Below are 21,711 nucleotides of genomic sequence, written 5' to 3'. Positions count from 1 at the left end.
TTTTAGTCCATACTAGTGTTGTTGGTGTTTGAATTCAGAAGCACGTGGTTCAACACCCGAACAGACAATTTCAGCACCATTTCAGCTCCGGACAGCAGGGTGGGGTGCATTTTAATTTGCTCTAATACTTCTTTCTTCCAAGATGGATGGCAGAAGTATTGGAGTTAGATGAAACACATCCTGTCCTGCTGCGTCTGTTTGGGTGCCAAACAATGTAGTCCTGATTCGAATACGCCAACACTAGTCCATGCATGCTGTACAAACTGACTTAAAAAATAATTTTGCCAGTGTCCCAAAGAGTGTTACAATTCAACCATATTTCCCATCTCTCCCAGAGAGCAATAATTATGAGAACAATGCCTAAATATCAAACAAAGATTCTGAACCTGATCATATGTAGAAGCCATTGTATTAATGTCTTCTTAGGCAGTTCATATGATGTGTAGTCCATCAACTCCAAAGGACCATCCAGGAGATATGTACCTCTGGAATGGAAGTTCATATTCTAATCTGAATCCTTCATAAGACAGGTAACAGGTCGGTTTCATCATTTTCTTCAGGCTCACTGCTAGATTTTGACAGAATGCTAAGAGGCATTCCTCCAGCATTTCCAAGATGTGCTTCAGGCTGCTGATCTAAGGAGTCAGTGGACAGATGTGTTTGCATGGTAGGCATACTTGGTGGAGCTGCAGCCTCAGCTCTGTGGCGTCTCTCCATACACATCCTGCTTGGCCTGTTGAATAACTCGGCAATCCAGGGCCTGCTGATCACCTGCTCCAAAGTTTCCTGATTCCTGACTCCACTTTCAAGATTTGTAAAATGCAGGTCGATTTTTATGATGATGTCATTCTGCACATGATACAAAATGATAGACTGTAAGTATCAGGACTGACAGAAGTACAGATGATGAACACTGAGGGATGCAGATCTTTCCTTACCTGGCACTTTTGTAGGCTTGAAAGCCTAAGCATGCTGTCCACTTCTTCAACATCATCCTCCATGGACAACAGAGAGTCTACTGGGTCAGGTCTGAAAGTGTTTAACAGATCTGCCATGTCCTGAAGAAAACATAAAATACACAATTCTTTTTTAAAGAAATAAATGAAATACAGATTATTTCATGTTTTTCGTACTACATTGGTATATATTAGTATTACCGATTTACTATTTAACTCAAAGGGAACCCGAGATAAGAGATATATGGAGCCTGACATATTTATTTCCTGGCTGTCCTGCTGATCCACTGCCTCTAAATTTTTTAATCATAGACACTAAACAAGCATGCAGATCAGATGTTTCTGACAAAAATCCAACAAGATTAGCTGCACACTTATTTCAGGTGTGTGATTCACACACAAATAACTGGAAAGATCAGCAGGACTGTCAGGCAACTGGTATTGTTTAAAAGGAAATAATTATGGCAGCTTCCATATGTCTCTCATCTTGGGTTCCTTTTAAGCATACGTATAAAATCGCAGCTGGGAGACTTGGGCATAGGATACAGACAGTATATGGCTTATCCTGCTGCTGCACAAGTCCCAGTGGCATTAAATACTATTCTCCCTCCAGGCAGGGCCGGATTTGTACTCTTTACCGCCCAAGGCCACTGTCACCAGGCCCCTCCTCCAGTAAAGGTAGCCAGATGACCCCTTCCTCTTCCCTCTAGTATAGGAACCTGTTGACCCCCCCTCCAGTATAGGTAGCCAGATGACTCCCTTAATCCCTCCTCTTCCCACTTCCCCCCTTTTAGTATAGGTAGCCAACTCGCCTGCACCCCGCAGCAGCCATCTGTGTCACTCATTTCTCAGCTCGTCTCTAGTGCCGAAGCTTCCTCTTCCCCTCTGTCTCCAATGTTGCCCAACTCCATAGCCACCCGTCTCAATGCAAACATGCACAGAGAGCAAGGTGGCCTCTGCACAGGCCGCTGGCAGCAGAGTACTGCGGTCAGGCACTCGCCTGATCTCCCAAGCTTGCAAATACTTCATAACTTCAGCCTGCTGCTTTGGTGCCCGTGCTACTGTGGTGCCCTAGGCCATGGCCTAGGGAGCTTTGGCCTAAATCCGGCCCTGCCTCCAGGTCCACGTGGATAGTGGGAAATTATGTAATTTGGCTTCCAGCTATTGCTATATTCGGCTTCGAGCTATAGTGTATTAAAAGTAAATTAATCTCCGTCTTCTGACGGTGCCGAAGTTATTCACTGCGCGCCACTATAGCCATAATTCCTATTACAGTCTATGGTGGCGCCGGCTGAGCCCAAATCTCATGTGCTGTTATTACAGCACTCATCCTTTTAACAATGCAAGCATTAAAGAAGGGTAGCAGATTTTGTCACGCTGATATGACAGCGGCTGCAGTGAAACAGACCTGAATAGCATGGCGATCTGATTACACACACTGGTACAGCTGGGGATAGGGAACCCAAAAGAGAAGAAAAACTCACCATTGAAGTAGGTGTGGATTCAGGGCATTTACCGGTATATAGCTCCATTGTGTTGCCCTCTATTAACACTGCCACTTCTTGTTGTGACTTTCATTTATATTATCCCTTTTTATATTGCCGAGAAAAAATATCACACCTGAACTGTAGTCCTGTAACTGTCCCCTATGTCAATCAAGGGTCTGAGCTTCCTCCTGGTATTTTCCAAGTCCTGCTCATCTTATCATTGCTGCCAGCATGATTATACGTTTGCTGTCAGTCACTGGATTATCCCAGGTGTGGAAAATGAGTAACACACTCTATTCTGTGCAGCTAATTACTCATACGGCCACATGCCACAATACAGTCACCGTAATACAGCAATAGCCAGCCCCCAAACTACATGCACAAACATAGAAATTAGGTAATTATTAGTGGAATATATTTTTTATATCCCCCAATATTACCTAGTGCAGGGAGGGCTGTCTTCTGTCTTCCCTGTGCCCAAATGAAACGTGGCCAGAACATATGTACTCATGTGTACTACACGAAAAACTACAGATGCCAGACTTACAAACTAGCAAGCAGTAGGAATTTCACAGCTGGCTGAAAACTGAATTGGTTTCTTTTTAACATTATCAAAAAAAGAGGTGTAATACAATGTTGCATCTATGAGATGCAAACAATTCCAAGTTGACCAAGGATTATGCAAATGTTCGATAATTTTATTGAATCAGATGAAAATCGGTTACAGAACAAGCATTCCCGATTTACAGATTTGGGGGCAAAATCGGTCAAATGTATTGATCGAGAATGCTGGGAAATTTTAAGCCAATGTGATCGATCCAGTACGTGGTGATAACGGCATGCAAAATCACGATAAATGCGATTGAACCCATGGCTGCTGTCCCACCAAATGTAAATGACTGTTAAGCTGCTCTGGGTCTCATTCACTGCTGACGTGGTGATGTCCAACACGCACCACGCGCTATATGTGGCAGCCACATGGCACTCATGAGGAAGCAACGGAAGAGACCGGGAGCAGCTGGACAGTCGCAGCAGGTGAGATTTGAATGCACGGGCACCGGGGGGGCATTAACATTTGGTGTACAGTGCTGGAGGTGACGTCAGAAGGCTAATTCTCAAGAGATTTAATACTGGAATCGGTCAGGAATCGGCCTGCGGTATATGGGCAGCCAACTGATCTCTTTCTGATCAGATTAGATCAGAGAGTGATCTGTCTCCTGGTTGATCTGCCCATACATTGCTAGATGTATGGCCACCATAAATCTTTATTTTAATTTCCATTTATAAGATGTAATGTAAGACTCGAAAATGTGGATCTTTTGTACAATCAATACTATGAAAGGCTTGCCACCAGCTGATGTCTGCTTAACATGCTCATTTGTTTACAGTGCTCAAAAATGTAAAACAGCCACTTACAGAAGGCTTGTAAAGGATGATCCTTATGTCAGTTAGATGAGGTGGAGTATTCATCAGTCTCGCAAAAGTATGAATGAGGTTTGAGAACACAGTTTTGAATCTTAACTGCACTTCAACTCCACATGAGAACTTTACCATTTTGGGGGAGATACCTGGATAATGAGAAAGATCAGAGACTGTTAGAAGCAAATACAGCCCACTTATATTTCTACACCAGCATCTTTGTTCACTGTGATTTTGACAGATTCTATGCTCAACTAGTTAGGTAACCCTACTTAGAGAACTACCATATGACTAACCACAGATTAACCTTAATCCCTCCCCTAGCCTTAAAGTGGTCTGAAAGCCAGAATTTCTACTTTGCTCTAAAAGATTCCTCACAGCTTGAAAGCTAAATTCTAGCAGAACATTACTGAAATGGTTAAACAAAGCACTTTCTCCTGCTATTCAGCTTCAAATCCGCATCCAAACTGCAGATAACAGTATCTTTTTTACTTGTTAAAAACAAATGTATCAGCACTGGAATGTAAACAAGCACTCTCTGAGAAACTGTCTGTTTCAGGCACACACAGTGTTCAGAATAGCTCATTAGAAGATTTTAATATATAATAAAAAGCATTTATAATACAAAAATAATAAAATGCAATGCCAGCTTTCAGGGTAAGAAAAACTACACTTTATAAAACTGTAAACAGACAATATTACGTGTGCACAAAAGCAAATATGATAACTGTATGAGTAATAAAAAGTAGGAAAACACATTTTTATTGAAGGTTATGTCAGAGTTTCACACCACTTTAATACTCACTTCCCCCACTTATAAACGACTAAAGCCAACTGGTCAACCCTATAGCCAGCTGTCACCAACATTCCTTAAGAGGAAATAAGGATTGCAGTCTCTACTCATTGCCATTGATAATTCTTACACTATCACAATAACTTTAAATCTTGAAAAGACAAAAGCCAAATGATCATGACATGCATTGGGAGCCATATGGAATATGCTGCAATACAGCAGGTGGGTGCAAGGAGAGGACAGCATCTGGTGCTATGGTATGTCAACTTTGCTGTGCACAGCTGGAGAGGGGGCTCTGTCTGACAGAGGCTTCTTGTTGATAATGGTGGTGGGGTAAGGGACAAGGTGTCATACAGGTTGCCACACTTGTAGATTGGGGAAGGGGCAGTTGACCGGGTACACTTTGCTGTGGAGAGCGGAGGAGGTTAATCGCTCAATGTCACGGTTATTTTTACATTAATTCTTAAAGTGAATCTGTAGCATAAATAAAAATCAAATACTGACCTAAGGAGAGGGAAGACTCTGGGTCGTACAGAGCCTTATGGTTCTCCTCCTTCCACCGCAGGCTCCTCTGTTCGAATCTCCTGCCGTGTGAGACTTAATCAGTCTTTGGAAGCACTCTGCACTGTGCACACACAAGAGAGGGCACTCCACGTGTGCAGTATGAAGCAACCCGTCTTCGGAAGCCCGAGTGCTTACGAAGACTGCCGGAGTCTCCCCAACCCAGAAGAGAGCAGTCCACGACCGAATGGTCATGGACTGCTAACGGGGGAGCCAGTGGGGGAACACGGACACCAGGAGGAGAATGTGAAGGCTCATTCAGGATCCCAGCTATACATATCTATACCCCTGTATACTTCACTAGTGGATCAGGGGCATAGATATGCATACTGTTTACTTACCGCTGTTAGCGATCCCCCGTGCTCTTTCCGTTCGCTTCACAGTCCCTTTCTTCTGTGATGGGGTAAGGGAATCAGCTGTTTCCAACCCTGATCACCAAGCCTGTGATGACTCGGGAGCCAGCAGCAATGAGATGCAAGCTCTCGGTCAAAACAAAAAACCCAGACACTTCCGTGTAACTCCTTCCACCCCTGCCCTATAGTTACCAAAATAAAACCCTTGTTAAAAAGAAATTAAAAAAAATTACATCATTTAAAAAAAACAACTACATAAATAATTACCTTAGGGACTTTTTTTTAATATGTATGTCATGCGGGTATATTACTAGTTATTTTGCAAATTAAGTCTTGAAATAAGTGATATAATATTAAAATTCACTAAACTGAAAAAATGCACCTTTATTTTCAGATAGAATATTATAGACATACTTAGGGACACAATTTAAATGTTGTAATAACCGGGACAAATGGGCAAATAAAATGTGTGAGTTTTATGTATCGACGCACATTTTATTTTAAAACTCTAATAGCTGAAAACTGCGAAATAATGTTTTTTTTCCTTTTTTTCCCCTTTATTATGCATTCAAAATAAAATAATTCTTAGTAAAAAGTGCCATCCAAAGAAAGCCTAATTTGTGGCGAAAAAAAGAATGTATAGATCATTTCAGTGTGATAAGTAACACTAAAGTTATCGCTGAATAAATGGGAGGAGCCCTGCAATGTGAAAATTGTTTAGTTTTTTAACCTCTTCCCAACCCCTCACGCAGATCGGCGGTGGGAAGGTGGCGGGATTAGCAGCATGCATTCCCTGTCGAGACACAGAGCGGGGAACCATGATCAGCCTGCCAGCCACGATTGGAGCTGGCAGGCTGTTAGAAAAACAACAGGTATTTACATTTGTACAGCGCTGTACAGGGGACAGCCATGCCACTTAACTGTCCCCAGGAGTGACTCAAAATATAATCCCTCTTATAGGCTGGTGCCTATGAGAGGGTACTGAAGTGTATAAATCGCAGTCAGGGCCAATTTAGGGGCGAGGGAAGAAGAGGAAGAAAATAGGATTTTTTGAATAAAAAAATAACATTTTAAATTAATTAAAAATAAAATCACAGCAGCATTTAGAGACCACCAAAAATGCTCTATTAGTGGCAAGAACAGGAGGTAAAATTCATTTGGGTGCTAAGTTGTATGACCAAGCAATGCAAAGTGCTGAATTGTAAAAAATCACCTCGTCACTAGGGGGATATACACCTGTGGTTTTCAAGTGGTTAAGTGGAAAAAAACTGTGATCCTAAAATGGTTAAAACGCTTCAGACTACCTTTAAGCAGTACACTTATCCGGTGTCCGTCAATCCCCAACTATGCTGGATAAGTGAGTGTTTACTGTGCTGTGAGAAGTGCACACACTAGAGGGGACATTGTATTCTACTTACTGCTATGCTGATCCCACACAGCATTGTTGAGTTCTCCATTACCCGGGGTGCAAATCTTGTCAGTCAGAGCCCGGCACTCTTTCAGGGAGTGCCTTATTTCCATAACTTGTTTGCCAGTTACCAGCCGATCTCTGCCAATGTCTTTAATGGGAATAGAAAGATAGATAGAAAAAATGAATGGGATAAACCTTTTTCTACCTTAGGGTAATGCAACCACCTCTAATAGTGATGTAAGAGGCATGTTTTTTTCCAGTAAATCTACCTTCTAGAACATCGTCAAGCATGTGAGTGACTTTCTTTTCCTTCAGAATGTGTTTCTTCAGATATGACATGAAGATCCCAGAGCTGAACTCATCATCCTGAACTTCATAGGCTTCTGCATTCTCACTTCTGTTTACAGAATCACAGGAAAATCAAGCAATGCTCTATATGAAAAGTACAAATGTGACTAATCACGAAAACTAAAATATGCAAACTTATCTCCAAGCAAATAATAAAGGCACTCACTGAACAGCTGATTGCATCAAATAAATATCGCAGACGTGCTAAGTTATAAAGCCCTATCAGTCAGCCCATGAAGAGGTTTATATACTTGTCTTTCTTGCAAACTAAAACATTCGAATTTTTTTTTTGGGGGGGGGGGGAGGGGGAGGAAGGGAGGGAGAGGGAGAGATTAAAGGGAACCTTAACTGAGAGAGGTATGGATGTTTCCTTTTAAACAATACCAGTTGCCTGGCAGCCCAGCTGATCTCTTTGCATGAAGTAGTGGCTGAATCACACACCTGAAACAAGCATGCAGCTAATCCAGTCTGACTTCAGTCAGAGCACCTGACCTTCATGCTTGTTGAGGGGCTGTGGCTAAAAGCATTAGATGCACAGGATAAGCAGGAGAGTCGGGCAACTGGTATTATTTTAAAAGAAAAAAAACATAGCCTTCTCGGTTTAGGTTCCCTTTAAGGCCTGCAACTTGAACAATTACAAGATGCAATTGCATCTGACTGGCCATAAGGTGACAGTAAAGTGATGTTGTCATTTTTCCCTCATATACTTAGAGTGGATTGCTTGTGGCAAGTGTATTAAGTAGTGTCACATAATAAAATATATCCATATTTTTAAATACTGAGTTGCAAATAATTAGCTATAAAGCGTACCTAAACTGTCATGCAACATCAGGTTATATGTACCAAACTATGTTCACATTTTTGTGCATGGACAATGCAAGTACATTTTACCGGAGATTACACAAAGTACAAGATGCATGTGATGCAATTTGCATAGCTCTTGGTCTACTGGCCATAGTCTAGTGGGGCCAACCACTACATCATTATAAAAACTATTAAGTGGGAGGCAGGACAACTAGACCAAAAGGGAAAACAATATTGGGAGAACTATTAGACTAACAGGTACACATTTATGTAAAGTTGAGGGGGTTTATATATCAAATTGCCTATACAACTTTTTAAATAAACAACTAGTTCTAAAGCTTGAATCATTGCATAAGATGTCCATTAATATCTCAAAAATACAACATTTGTGAAAGGTAACAGAAGCTCTGACCACATGTGAAAACAGGAAGCACAGCTTTCATTTAGCAGAAATGTACAAGTTCAGTGACACCGCTTCACACTCAGACACATGACTGCTAACCCAACTATTGTGGTGAGAGCTCTGCTATGTGTGAAAGCAAGCTGACAATTCATTTCAGTGAAAAGAAGGCACGGTTTCTTAGAAAAACTGATTTTCACATAAGCAACAACAAACAAGTTAACCCTACGTACATACACTTGGTTGAACTCCACCGTGGTGGAGATAAAGACTGACTGGGGCAAGAATCTAGCATGTGTACAGAGACCCCCAATTTCCCTCAGCGCATCGGCAAGCAATATGGCTGGTGTATTGACTTGGTCAAGCACAGGCCAAGGACACTCTTCTCTCCACTCAGGCCACTCTGTGCTGCTCCATCGGGCGCCTCTCTGTCCTTTATTTTGGATCAATCCAGCTAAGCAATAAGGACTTCCTTCCTTGTCAGCAAGGCACTGCTGTACAAGATTATTTTCTATTATTATTTTTATTTATAGAGCACAATTATATTCTATAGCGCTGTACAACATCCAAAACATACAACAATGGGGAGCATAGATACATGATCAGTTCAACATACTGTACAATCAGGACAACCGGTGACACAAGTACAGATACATACAATTGATGTGTAGTTTGAATACCAATACTGAGCCGAATTAACCTTTCTCCTGAGTCCATGGTGGCCTGGAAGGGGAATAGTAATGAACTTTAACAGGACTTTTGCAGGAGCAGGGTGAAACGTTTTTCGGCTTTGCTCTGCACCCAAATTTCCCAGCGCCGTTGCCCCTTTTTCCAGTTTCTGTGCAATTTATCAAGGTCCTGGATGCGAAAGTGAGACCAGAGAGAGAAGATGACCAAGCTGGACAATAAGAGGGTCTCTTGGGAGGAGAGAATTATTGCAAGAAACATAAACTCAGCTGTAGAACTCAGTAGAGCTCACAATCGCACTGCTTGCAATCGCATTTCTTTCCTATTTACACTGCTGCGATTGTGCAGCAATCAATCGGGTGTATGATGCAATTGCACTGTATTTGCAATGGGAATTGCAGGTAAAATTGCATAAAAGCACAACTGCTATGCTGTTTTCCTGCGTTTCTATACAAAGGATAGGAGCTGAATCACAGACAAAATCCGGCAGGACGACGATTCTGCACAGGAGAAATTTGCAGTGCAAGTGGCTCGCACTAACCAAAACAGTCACTGCAGTATATATTAGTTTATTTATACCTAGGGTTTTGTGATCCACTTGCGATCAGGATCACATAGCAAAACTCTAGTAGTGGAAAAGAGCCCAGAGTTTGCTCAGTGTTGCCTGCACTTTCAGCAGCTCCAATCAGATGGGAATAGTGCATTGAAAGAAGCGGTTGCTACACATGCAGTAATCTTGGTTAAGCTTTATTAAATATATTTGGTTTCCTAAAAATACTTTACCCCAGTTGATGCAATACAAGGTGATTATGCGCTGGTATTCTAATCCACAAGTATGGTCATTCTGCTCCTATAGGGGGGAGATGTTCGCAGCAGATAGACAACTATGGACATATTTGGTGGAAATGCCCCCCAGTACAGAGGCTAGGGAAAGATATTGAATCCCTTGGGTAAAAGTCAGACTTTAATATTATGTGAAAAGAAATGAAGGGACAGGCACTGCTCATGCTGTCACATATAGGCTGTATTGAATTAATACTGTAAATACAATAATAGCTCACATATCCATTACAATGGTGTGGTACACAAGTGGAGGGGTGAGAGGCGAGTGCAAATGGGCACAGGCAGACCGTTCACAACTGCTGTTTTACATCCTGAGATGCTTGGGCACGTGCAGTTCGAGCAACATGATTAGAGGGCAGACTAAAAGTCTTTACAAGCGGCACTCATGCATCCTCTTACGAGGCTAAGGATGCTCTGGTGAAGACATGACGGGGATAGGGAGGGGGTGTGGCCACAGGCTCCATCCTTTTAGCAGTCATCTGGCATCAGGGTTGCTAGCCTATATTTTTATTTTTCCTGGACAAAAGGTTAAAAAAATCTGGACATCCACACTTTAGTTTGAACAGGGGGCAGGGTCAGTGGTGTGCCTTGCAGGGACTTCTGAATAATAAATTGTAGGCACGCTGTGGTGTTTTTTTCCATGAATTGCATAATTTCATAAAGTGCATCCTTACTGCAATCTACTATAAATGTTTATGGTTCATCTTTAATAAAAGCATAGCTGCTTCAATTTCTTACCCTGATTGCTTTTCCTTCTGATTTATCCAGCCATATAAAAAAGTCCTGCAGGTTACTCAAGCCAGCTTGATTGACATCTAAAACCAAATTAAGACTCAAGTGACACCCCAGTGATCTCTTCTCACCCCTTTTCAGGTGTACTAAGCATAACAGAGGATTCTCACTTCATGTTATCTTTAAAGTAACCCTGAATTGGGCGGGAAAATTAAATGAAGCCCACCGTGGGCTAGATTACCTCCTCTAGTACAAAGTGTACAGATGTTGCTCGTTGAGCTCAGTGAAGCTTGCCCCCCTGTAATCAGCACAAATAAAAATTCCATCATGCTTGGCTAGTGCTACAACTGTGCCCAATTATGTTGCAAAAATTAAGATTTGTACTATTTTCATTTTGAAGATAATAGCACTTATGTTTCCAAAACAATAACATTGCCCAGCCCCCATACAACAATCTACAGACATGAAACTGGTATGCATGGGTAGCGCTGTGTATGTGCTCATTTGTGCTGCAAAAATCATCTTTCTATCTTTTTTTTAGTTTTTGAGATATTCATGTTTGCATAAGGTCAAAAGTTCACTCAGCCCCCTACAACATTACAACAACATCGCTAAGTGAGGCTGAGTGAACTTTTGACCTTTATAAAAATGTGAATCTCTCAAAAACTATAAAATATAGAAAGATGAGTTTTGCAGCACAAATGAGCACACGCACAGCACTACACATCCATACCTGTTTCATGTCCGTAGGTTGTTGTACGGGGGCTGGGTCATGTTACAGTTTTGGAGAAAATAAGTGCCAATATCTTCAAATCGAAAGCAGCACAAATCGTAATTTTTGTGGCACTAATAGGTACAAACGTAGCACTAACCAAACATGATGGCATTTTTATTTGTGCCGATTGTAGGGGGGCCAGCTTTACGGAACCTGCTTGTTGTCTTAAAGTTTCTTCCCGATGTTGCCTAATTAGCTCTACCCACGTTACCTGAGAAATGTGAGTGTTACTAGGGTGACATGCGGAACATGGCAATCTTACCATTGCTTTGTGAATTAAGACCACTATATCTCTTTCAAGCAGAGAAAAACACATACTTGTGCTCTCTGTGCTGTGTTAAACTATTGCAATGTACCATCTTCTGTACTGGATTAGATCTCCAATTGTCTATGCTGTATGGATAAAGTTAGACACATTTACAGAGCTTCCTGGTGCTGGCTGTGATTTGCTGTTGTGAACTATATTTTCGACTGGATCCAAGGAGGAGACTGTTTTTCCACAGGATTTGGTGTTGTTCCTCCTGCTCAAGTACAAAAGTACATGCAGTCTGATATACACCCTCCCAAACTAAATCACTTACGTGGCATATCCGTAGACGGTGTTACCCCAAGGCTTGAGTGGCGTCACTACAGAAACTGCACAGTCAGAATTATACCTAAAGAAAAAATGCTATTAAAAATAACAGAAACAAAAACCAACATCTACACTAAACAGGACTGCTAAAGTTTTCCAGGACCTGGGCACATAGATTTGCAAGAGTGGCCCATTGGATAGACCTATTTTGTCTTTATTTTTGGAAATTATTTGAAATCGTTAGTCCTAATTCCAATGGTGTACACAACCCAGCAACACTTACAATTTGAACTAGCCCTACAAGTCTGTTCACTGTTAGGCTTAGTTAATGGTTTGTGCAAAGGCAGTAGTTCTTAAAGTGAAGCGAGCACCATTTTTAGAACCCAGGAAATCTCAATAGCACATTAAAAATGCATGCCAACAGTGTATCTCAACATTAAAAAAATCCATTTTACCTTTTAATTCTACATTTAAAGTTTAGCACAGGTTTTATTAGCCTACTTCAGCTGGACGGGCCATCTAAACAATACCTTTTCATCAACAGAGCGGGTTGGTAATTAGGACAACCTTTTCAAAGAGCTTATCCAGAGGGAATGTGTGAAGATAGCATCTGTGACTTCTGTAAATAAGGATGGCGAGGAGGGGAGAGGAGAACATGGCAGCTCCTATAGCTATTACAAAACAGGAGGAATTCCAGGGAAAGAAAGGGTGCTTAGTTGTCGAGTCACTTACTTGAGCTGTCAAGTCACTTTTATGGAAATTATTTTATGTTAAGTTTAAGTAGTATTTTATGCAAAGAAAAATAAATAATTGCGCATTGTGCAGTCCTTGTGCTAACATTTGTTCAAATTACAAAACAAACAAAATATGTAATCGGAAAAGAAATGCATGTCATAGCTCCTAGGGAAACTGTATTAATGAAGCTGTATTAATGAACATCTTATTAATGAAGCTGCAGAACTGCGATTACTACAGCAGATTGAAAAAGCTGCAAGTAAAAATGAGGTCATAATTATGGGCGACTTCAACTTTCCAGACATTGACTGGGGTATTGAGGCTACCCATTCTGGTAAAAGCAGCAGATTTCTTGCAGCACTACAGGACAATTACTTGACTCAAATGGTAACGGAACCAACTAGGGGGAATGCGTTACTGGATCTGATCATTTCTAATAGACCAGATAATGTATCAAATGTGCAGGTTAAAGAACATTTGGGAAATAGTAATCACAACATGATAACGTTTGATCTGGTGACTGATAGGCCACGGGGCAGCGGGACCACTAAAACTATGAATTTTAGAAAAGCAAAGTTCAATCAAATTAGGCAGGCACTAAGTTTGGTGAACTGGGATAATGTACTACAAGGGGAGGACACTGAAGGGAAATGGCAAGCTTTTAAACGTATTCTCAATCAATATTGTAGTATGTTTATCCCATATGGAAACAAAATGTCTAGGAATAAAAAAAGGCCTCTATGGATGAATAGAAAGGTTAGGGATAAAATGAAGAGGAAAAGGAATGCCTATAAGGTCCTAAAACAGGAGGAGACCGAGGCTGCACTAAGCAATTATAAGGAGTGCAATAAAAATTGTAAAAAAGAAATTAGGCTGGCAAAGATCGAAGCTGAAAATCAAATCGCTAGGGATATCAAATCTAACCCAAAAAAGTTTTACAAGTACATCAACTCTAAAAAAAAGAAAGGTTGACTGTATAGGACTCCTAAAGGATGAGGGTGGGAACTCAATGGTGGATGACCAAGGTAAGGCAGAGTTATTAAATGCTTTCTTTGCTTCTGTCTTCACAAAGGAAACAGCACTGTTGCAAATTACAGAGGCAGAAGAGTCTCAATCTTCTAACTGTAATATTAAATACTTAACGCATGAAGAAGTAAAGGCAAGACTAAATAAATTAAAAATAGACAAGGCACCTGGCCCGGATGCAGGGCCGGCCCGCCCATGAGGCGGGGTGAAACTTTTGCCTCAGGCGGCACTTCTGGGGGGGCGGCACCCGCCCGTGTGTGTGGGGGGCCGCCCGAGCTGGAGGGGACAGCGGGCAGGAAGGGGGGTATTGGGCCTAGCAGCGGGGAGGGGGGTCGGACCCCCCCTCCCTCGCCTGGGTCCCCCGTCCTCCGCTCCCCTCCAGCTTTAACAAGGTCCGTGCTGGCTACAGCTATTTGTAAGAGGCAACGGGCGGGGATTACTCACCTCTTCCTCGTTCCAGGCCAGCGTGCGCTCCACTGACGTCACTTCCTGCTACGCCACAGGAAGTGACGTCAGTGGAGCGCACGCTGGCCTGGAACGAGGAAGAGGTGAGTAATCCCCGCCCGTTGCCTCTTACAAATAGCTGCAGCCAGCACGGACCTTGTTAAAGCTGGAGGGGAGCGGAGGACGGGGGACCCAGGCGAGGGAGGGGGGGGTCCGACCCCCCTCCCTGCCGCTAGGCCCAATACCCCCTTCCTGCCCGCTGTCCCCTCCAGCTCGGGCGGCCCCCCATACCCACGGCTTGGGGGGGGGGGGGGGCAGCGGCGGCGATTTCTTTGAAAATTGCCTCAGGCGGCAAAAAGTCTAGGGCCGGGCCTGCCCGGATGGCATGCATCCTCGGGTCCTAAGGGAATTAAGTTCAGTTATAGCTAAGCCCCTTTATCTTATCTTTTGTGACTCTCTTGCAACTGGCAGAGTCCCAGTGGATTGGCGTACAGCCCACGTTTTCCCATTATTTAAGAAGGGCAAAAAATCTGATCCAGGAAATTATAGACCTGTAAGCTTAACATCAGTTGTATGCAAACTATTTGAGGGGTTACTAAGAGATACTATACATGACTTCATAGTAGAAAATAATCTTATTTCTCAGCATCAACATGGGTTTACTAAAGACAGGTCCTGTTTGACTAACATGCTCAGCTTTTATGAGGTAGTGTATGCTAATATGGATATTGGGAATGCTGTAGATGTGATATACTTGGATTTTGCAAAGGCCTTCGACACTGTTCCCCACAGAAGTCTGGTGCAAAAGTTGAGGATGCAAGGACTGGGGAAGAGTTTGTGTGCATGGATAGGGAACTGGCTAATGGACAGAAAACAAAGAGTTGTGGTCAATGGATCGTACTCAAAATGGGAGACTGTTAGCAGTGGGGTCCCACAGGGGTCTGTACTGGGTCCAGTGCTCTGCAATTTATTTATTAATGACCTAGTAGATGCAGTAGTGAGCAATGTTGCTATTTTTGCAGATGATACAAAATTGTGCAGAATCATCAACTCTCAGGAAGATAGTGTCATATTGCAACAGGATCTGGATAGGATGGCTATATGGGCACATACATGGCAGATGAAGTTCAATGTTGACAAATGTAAAGTCATGCATTTTGGTCGTACCAATGGTCTAGCACCATACAAAATAAATGGGATACAGTTGGGGACATCAAACTTGGAGAAGGACTTAGGAGTACTCATCGACAACAAGTTAAATAATCGTACTCGAAGCCAAGCCGCTGCAGCTTAAGCGAACAAAATTTTGGGATGCATTAAAAGGGAAATAAAAACTCGAGATGCTAGCATAATATTGCCTCTGTTTAACTCTCTAGTAAGGCCACATCTGGAATATGGAATTCAGTTCTGGGCACCACATTACAAAAAAGATATTGCAGTTTTAAAGAGAACCCGAGGTGTGTTTAAAGAATGTTATCTGCATACAGAGGCTGGATCTGCCTAAACAGCCCAGCCTCTGTTGCTATCCCAAACCCCACTAAGGTCCCCCTGAACTCTGCAATCCCTCATAAATCACAGCCATGCTGTGAGGCTGTGTTTACATCTGTAGTGTCAGTCTCAGCTGCTCCCCCGCCTCCTACATAGCTCCGGTCCCTGCCCCCGTCCCTTCCCTCCAATCAGCAGGGAGGGACGGGATGCAGGCGGGGACTGGAGTTCTGCAGGAGGCGGGGAGAGCAGCAGACTGACACTATAGAGATAAACACAGCCAGCTCTGACAAGCTGTTTGTCAGCAGCGTGGCTGTGATTTATGAGGGATTGCAGAGTGCAGGGGGACCTTAGGGGGGTTTGGGATAGCAACAGAGGCTGGGCTGTATAGGCAGATCCAGCCTCTGTATGCAGATAATATTCTTCAAACCCACCTCGGGTTCTCTTTAAAGCAGGTGCAGAGACGAGCTACAAAATTGATACGTGGGATGGAAGGTCTCGCTTACCAAGAAAGGTTAGATAAACTGGGTTTATTTAGTCTAGAGAAAAGACGCCTTAGAGGAGATCTAATTAACATGTATAAATACATCAGAGGGCAATATAATAGCTTGGCGGATGAGCTTTTTGTCCCTAGGCCTTCTCAAAGGACTAGAGGACATGATCTGCGCATGAAGGAAAAACGTTTTAGCCATTTATTTAGGAAAGGGTTCTTTACAGTAAGAGTGATTAAGATGTGGAATGCATTGCCACAGGAAGTCGTTATGGCAAACTCTATACCTGCATTTAAAGGGTGCTTAGATGCTTTCCTTGCTTTGAAAGACATCCATGGCTACAATTACTAGGTTATGCCTAATGATGTTGATCCAGGGATTTTATCTGATTGCCATCTGGTGTCGGGAAGGAATTTTTCCCTTTTGGGGCTAATTGGACCATGCCTTGTGGGGTTTTTTTCGCCTTCCTCTGGATCAACAGGGGTATGTGGGGGACGGGCTGGAGTTGTACTTTGTACTGGTTGAACTCGATGGACGTATGTCTTTTTTCAACCAAAATAACTATGTAACTATGTAACTATGTATATATATATATCACAGGTCCCCCAGTGGACCCAGGACTTCAGTGGGCCCAGGACTAAGGGCTCCTTAATAAACTTTAGCGCAGATGGGCGTGCGATCGGAACACAACACGTACGATTGCACACCATCTATGCCACTATGCGCTGCTGATCCCATTTGCTACAGTGAATGGCTCAATGCTGCACTTCCCCAAAAATGCATGCAGCACTGCTGCACAGCACATATGATGGGAACGGCAGAAGTACTGTCTACAAACTTCTGCCGTTCTTGCATGTCGCCACACCAAATATATATTTATATATATATACATATATAGTGGAAATGAGGCCTAAGTTTGAAGCCCAAGCTCATCCTTCCAATCCTATATTTGGCATACCTTCCATCTATTGATGTTGCATTAGTGACACACTACTGGAGGTTTTCGAAGGTTAAGCTAAGAGGCATACCACTTCCTGCAGGTGTCTAGAAGAACCACATTCAATGCTGTCTTTCTTTCTTGCATCTTCTGTAGGATTCTCTGTACACTAATGCAGTTTTCAGGTCTGTATGGTTGAGGAGCATCAATTGGGACCATGTAATTTCTCCCAGAATGTTCATACCCATGGCCAGCATAATAGAAAAGCCCTATCAGTATACAAATAAAAATGTGTTTAATTGATAGAGTGCAAGACATTGTGCATATTCATATATGAAGCTATCATTATCATTTGGTGTGAGCTTTTGTGAACATAAGATTTAGTACATTTTCTTAAATCATATATTAACAAGCATTTATTTGTTATGTATGCGTGTAAGGATATGTTTTGGATGCTTTATTGTTTTCATCTTATTTAAAGCCAATCGGACGCTCATTTTCCCAAAATAAAAGTCTTCACTGCATATGTTCAATTATATATTATAGATGTATTTCTTATTTAACATCAGCAGTCTGTGCTCATTTATAGACGAGAAATGAAGCGTTTAAAATGACTAGGCAATCAACTTCTGCTACCTGAGATAAACTTCCAACCCTTTCCTCCTCAGTCGTTCCAGTAGCTGTTCAGCTAATCATACTACCTTCCTCAGAGTTACAGTAGTTCAAGAGTTTACCCTGCAGCTGACTGCTGTTAGAATTGTTTTAACCTCCTGCCGCCCGCGTCACGCCAGTAGGCGTGGCTGCGGCGGCAGCCCCAGGACCGCCTAACGCCAATTGGCGTAAAGTCCTGGGGCTCTGTTTAGCATGAGATCGCGCGCATGGTGCGCGCGCATCTCATGCTCGGAGGGCGGAGCTCCGCCCCACGCCTTCAGTCTCCGAGCGGCTATTGCCGCTCGGGAGACTGTTAGACGGCGATCACGCCGTCTATTTACTTGGTGCAGCGCGCGATGAGCAGCAGTGCTGCACTGGGGACAGCCGTGTGACACGGCTGTCCCCATGGGGGACAAGAGAGCGATCGGCTCTCATAGGCAGAAGCCTATGACAGCCGATCGCCGTAATTGGCCGGCTGTGGGGAGGGAGGGAGCGAGGGAGGGAAAGGAATTAAAGGAAGAGGTTTTTTTTTTTAAAAAGTGACAACATAAATATTTATTTAAAAAAAAAAATAAACATGGGGGGAGCGATCAGACCCCACCAACAGAGAGCTCTGTTGGTGGGGAGAAAAGGGGGGGGGGGATCACTTGTGTGCTCAGTTGTGCGGCCCTGCAGCTTGGCCTTAAAGCTGCAGTGGCCAATTTTGCTAAAAATGGCCTGGTCACTAGGGGGGTTTAGCCCTGCAGTCCTCAAGTGGTTAAAGTTACTAAAGTATGCTACACATGATGTGATAGATATCTAATGGCAGCAACCATGTTTACTGATTACATAAAATGACTTCTATCATAGTTACACTTTTACTGCATATCTTATCTTTCTGAATGTTTTTCCTTTTTATAGTTAATTTCCACTTATGCTGAGAAATAAGCAATACCATCAGTTCACCCGTACATATTAGAATTTGTGGTACAGATTATTTGAAATTGCTCACCGTGAATACTTTAATTTAGATGCTCAGCCACTTGTTAGGATTTGAGCAGTGCCCTGTGTAATGGAGGCCATACATGGTACAATTTTCCATTTTTTTTCGATTAGATAATTTAGTTCGATTATTCCATTAGATCGAATATAAAGATTTTTCCAGCATGTCCGGGATAATCGTTCGAATTTCTTGATCGAAAAAAAAAAATATTTTCAACTTTCATTCAATTCGATCATTTAGATCGAATAAACGGGATAATCGAACGTTTTTATTGTACCATGTATGGCCACCATAAGTGTGTGTCTGGACTATAGCAAACTGCTGCTGTCCACTAGATTCTAGAAGATGACAGACCCTTTGCTGACAGTGGAAATACCTTGTTTCTCCTGCAGGTGGTATCTTAGACTCTAGGTGCAATGGACTCACACTTTCCCACCAGCAGGTGTTCTGCATTGACCTGGGAATTATACAATACCGAGGGGACCTCCTTGATATGGTACCCTTCTTCCCTAAATACATTGCCCGGATAATTATTGGCTAGACCCTGTGTTATTGAGCTCTGGTCCTTATCCTTGAATCTTCTCCTTGCTCTTGTGCCTGCTCTACCGTCTTGATTACCCTGATTGGAACAGACACTTGCATTTTAAACTGTTACAGCTCGGAGAGTACAATACCTGTGCTAGTACACTCAGAATAGATACCTTAGAAGAGTATAGGTAGTTCTTAACTGATGATTTATGCTCCTTGGTATGAAATGCAGATCCTCTTAAGTCTGCTAGTTTTTGGGACATGTGAATGAGTATATTATTGAGTCATTTATTCATTGTAATGCTGAATACACTATGCTCCAACTCAGATCCTGATAAAGTTGATTGTGTGTAGTAGAGCTCACAGAGAAGTGTGTGATCTAGTTGATCATGTGGTAGATTTGTAAGGCTTTGATTTACTACCCATGATCACGTGTTACTTTTCTTCTGCTGTGTTCCCCAAGGCTTCTGCAATGTTTTTGTCAGAATAGCAACTTGAGCCTAGCACTTTTTCTTGAATAAGACTGTGTGTATATAGCTCTTAGTGAATATGGAGAAATGCCTAGTGAAAATATTGTGATATATGATATTTATGAGTGATGTATGATTATGTGTAAATTAGGTCTCTTTCTACTCTTCTCCTCCTGTTTTTTTGCTCTGTATACAAGATAACCTTGATATGATTAAGAGAAAGCAAGCTAGGGGAGATTCATTTTCCTGTGTCAAATAGGAATTTGGTTATATGATTCTTCTTTCTTCCTATACTGCAATCTTTGTCTGGAAAAATCAGTGCTGCATTGCATATATCTCTGGCTGCATTGCTTGTGCATTTCCATTTGTACTGTAAGTAGTTAACCACCTACTCTGAGCTATAACCCTCCCCTGTGCATGCTGCCACCAGTCACCATGACAAAGACTGCTGTGGGAATATGGTGTGTGCTGGTGAGCAGAGTCTTCTATATGTCTTTGTGGATGAGTGCTCTCCACGTGACTAACTGTGATGGCTTACCTGAAAACATGTAACACAATACATGCATGTTTTCAAGTGATATTGTGTTATTAAGTATGCTTAAAATAAGGGCCTATTCAAGAATGTCACATACTGTACTTGCATAACTGCTTTAAATACTGTTCTAAAATACAAGCATGCCACTAACATAATTTGCATAACAGAATGAGTAGCAGAACTAGTAGACCATACTTATTTTGCCTTATTTTGGTTTATTACAGCAAACCTGAAGTGGGGAGGAAGGGGGGGGGGGGAGGGGGGAATTAGATACTTAAAGCGGACCCAAACCAAACATTTTTTTGAATTAAAAATATTTAGTTGCACCACTCTGACACATACAAAGATAAATAAACACTCCTTCAAACCTATGAGCATTTCAGTGCATTCACCCTTCTCTTTTCATAACTAGGGTTATACTGGGGGCAGCCATTAGCAATTCCTCCATTGCCGGACACCATCTACTCCACCAGTTTGCTGGATTTTGTCCCGGCAATTTGAAAGGAAGGGAGGGGTTCCTCCAATAAATGTAAAATATTTTATATTTGTCATCGTGCAGCTGAAAAAAGGCTGCTATTTATTATTATAATTTAGAAAATAGATTTTATTTCTGAAATCTTGTATTTTTAATTTGGGTCCACTTTAAGTAGTCTGAAGCCTCTGCATGGTCCAGAGGGGAGAGCCCACCGTTCCATTACAGAGTCTCTGTTCATCTTCTGGCCACACTCCCGGCTGTGGGCGAGATCATCCGGACTGGGCATGTGTGGGTAAGTTGCTCACATGTCCAGTAGAACAAAACCTCTTGTGCACTGCTTTTTTTTCCTCCCTGCACAAGCTTTTCATTTTACTGGGCATGTGCAAACCTTGGTCATGCATACCCAGTCCGGATGGGCTCATCCATGGCCGCGAAGAGGAAACCTATTCAGCAAACTTTGTCAGAAAGGTAGAGATGGACCCTGTGCAGGATCGTTGGGATGTAGGAGTATCCAGGAAACTTCTGGTCCTTCCAGAGACTTTCCACTGCTGAGGCAAATATCTAAACAATCTTTATACTCACTTCAGGTGTTCTAAAATAATTTTTCCTGTTCACAAAATACCCTTCTTTTTTTCTTCCTGCTTATTACTTAATGAGTTTTGTAAAGGTGTTTTCTTTCAAGTAGTGAAGGCTAGGATAAAAATAAATACCAGTACAAAGGTGATTTCCTAACACTTTTAAACATCCAGATGGTGGACATACGGTATGTATCTCGCATGGTGGGCATATGTGTATGCTTTTTCTCGGTT

At 42.3% G+C, this 21,711-nt stretch overlaps 1 protein-coding gene across 5 annotated transcripts in view; it reads right to left on the bottom strand.

The window, feature by feature from the left end:
* Nucleotides 1–390: 390 nt before the first annotated feature.
* LOC137563408 (mucosa-associated lymphoid tissue lymphoma translocation protein 1 homolog) overlaps nucleotides 391–21,711 on the bottom strand; it is a 103,868-nt gene continuing 82,547 nt past the window's right edge. For all 5 annotated transcript variants that reach the window (XM_068275818.1, XM_068275819.1, XM_068275820.1 and 2 more), the window contains 7 exons: nucleotides 17,353–17,530; nucleotides 12,151–12,225; nucleotides 7,250–7,377; nucleotides 6,988–7,128; nucleotides 3,860–4,011; nucleotides 939–1,058; nucleotides 391–849 (listed from right to left, as the gene is read on the bottom strand). In XM_068275818.1, coding sequence (XP_068131919.1) covers nucleotides 520–849; nucleotides 939–1,058; nucleotides 3,860–4,011; nucleotides 6,988–7,128; nucleotides 7,250–7,377; nucleotides 12,151–12,225; nucleotides 17,353–17,530 — 1,124 coding nt within the window. In that variant the 3' untranslated portion in view covers nucleotides 391–519. The remainder of the gene's footprint in view (nucleotides 850–938; nucleotides 1,059–3,859; nucleotides 4,012–6,987; nucleotides 7,129–7,249; nucleotides 7,378–12,150; nucleotides 12,226–17,352; nucleotides 17,531–21,711) is intronic.

The sequence above is a fragment of the Hyperolius riggenbachi genome, chromosome 3, assembly GCF_040937935.1.
Source record: "Hyperolius riggenbachi isolate aHypRig1 chromosome 3, aHypRig1.pri, whole genome shotgun sequence".
Classification (NCBI taxonomy): Eukaryota; Metazoa; Chordata; class Amphibia; order Anura; family Hyperoliidae; genus Hyperolius; species Hyperolius riggenbachi.
Note: the sequence above shows the minus strand (reverse complement) of the source record. Positions and strands in the feature narration are given on the sequence as shown.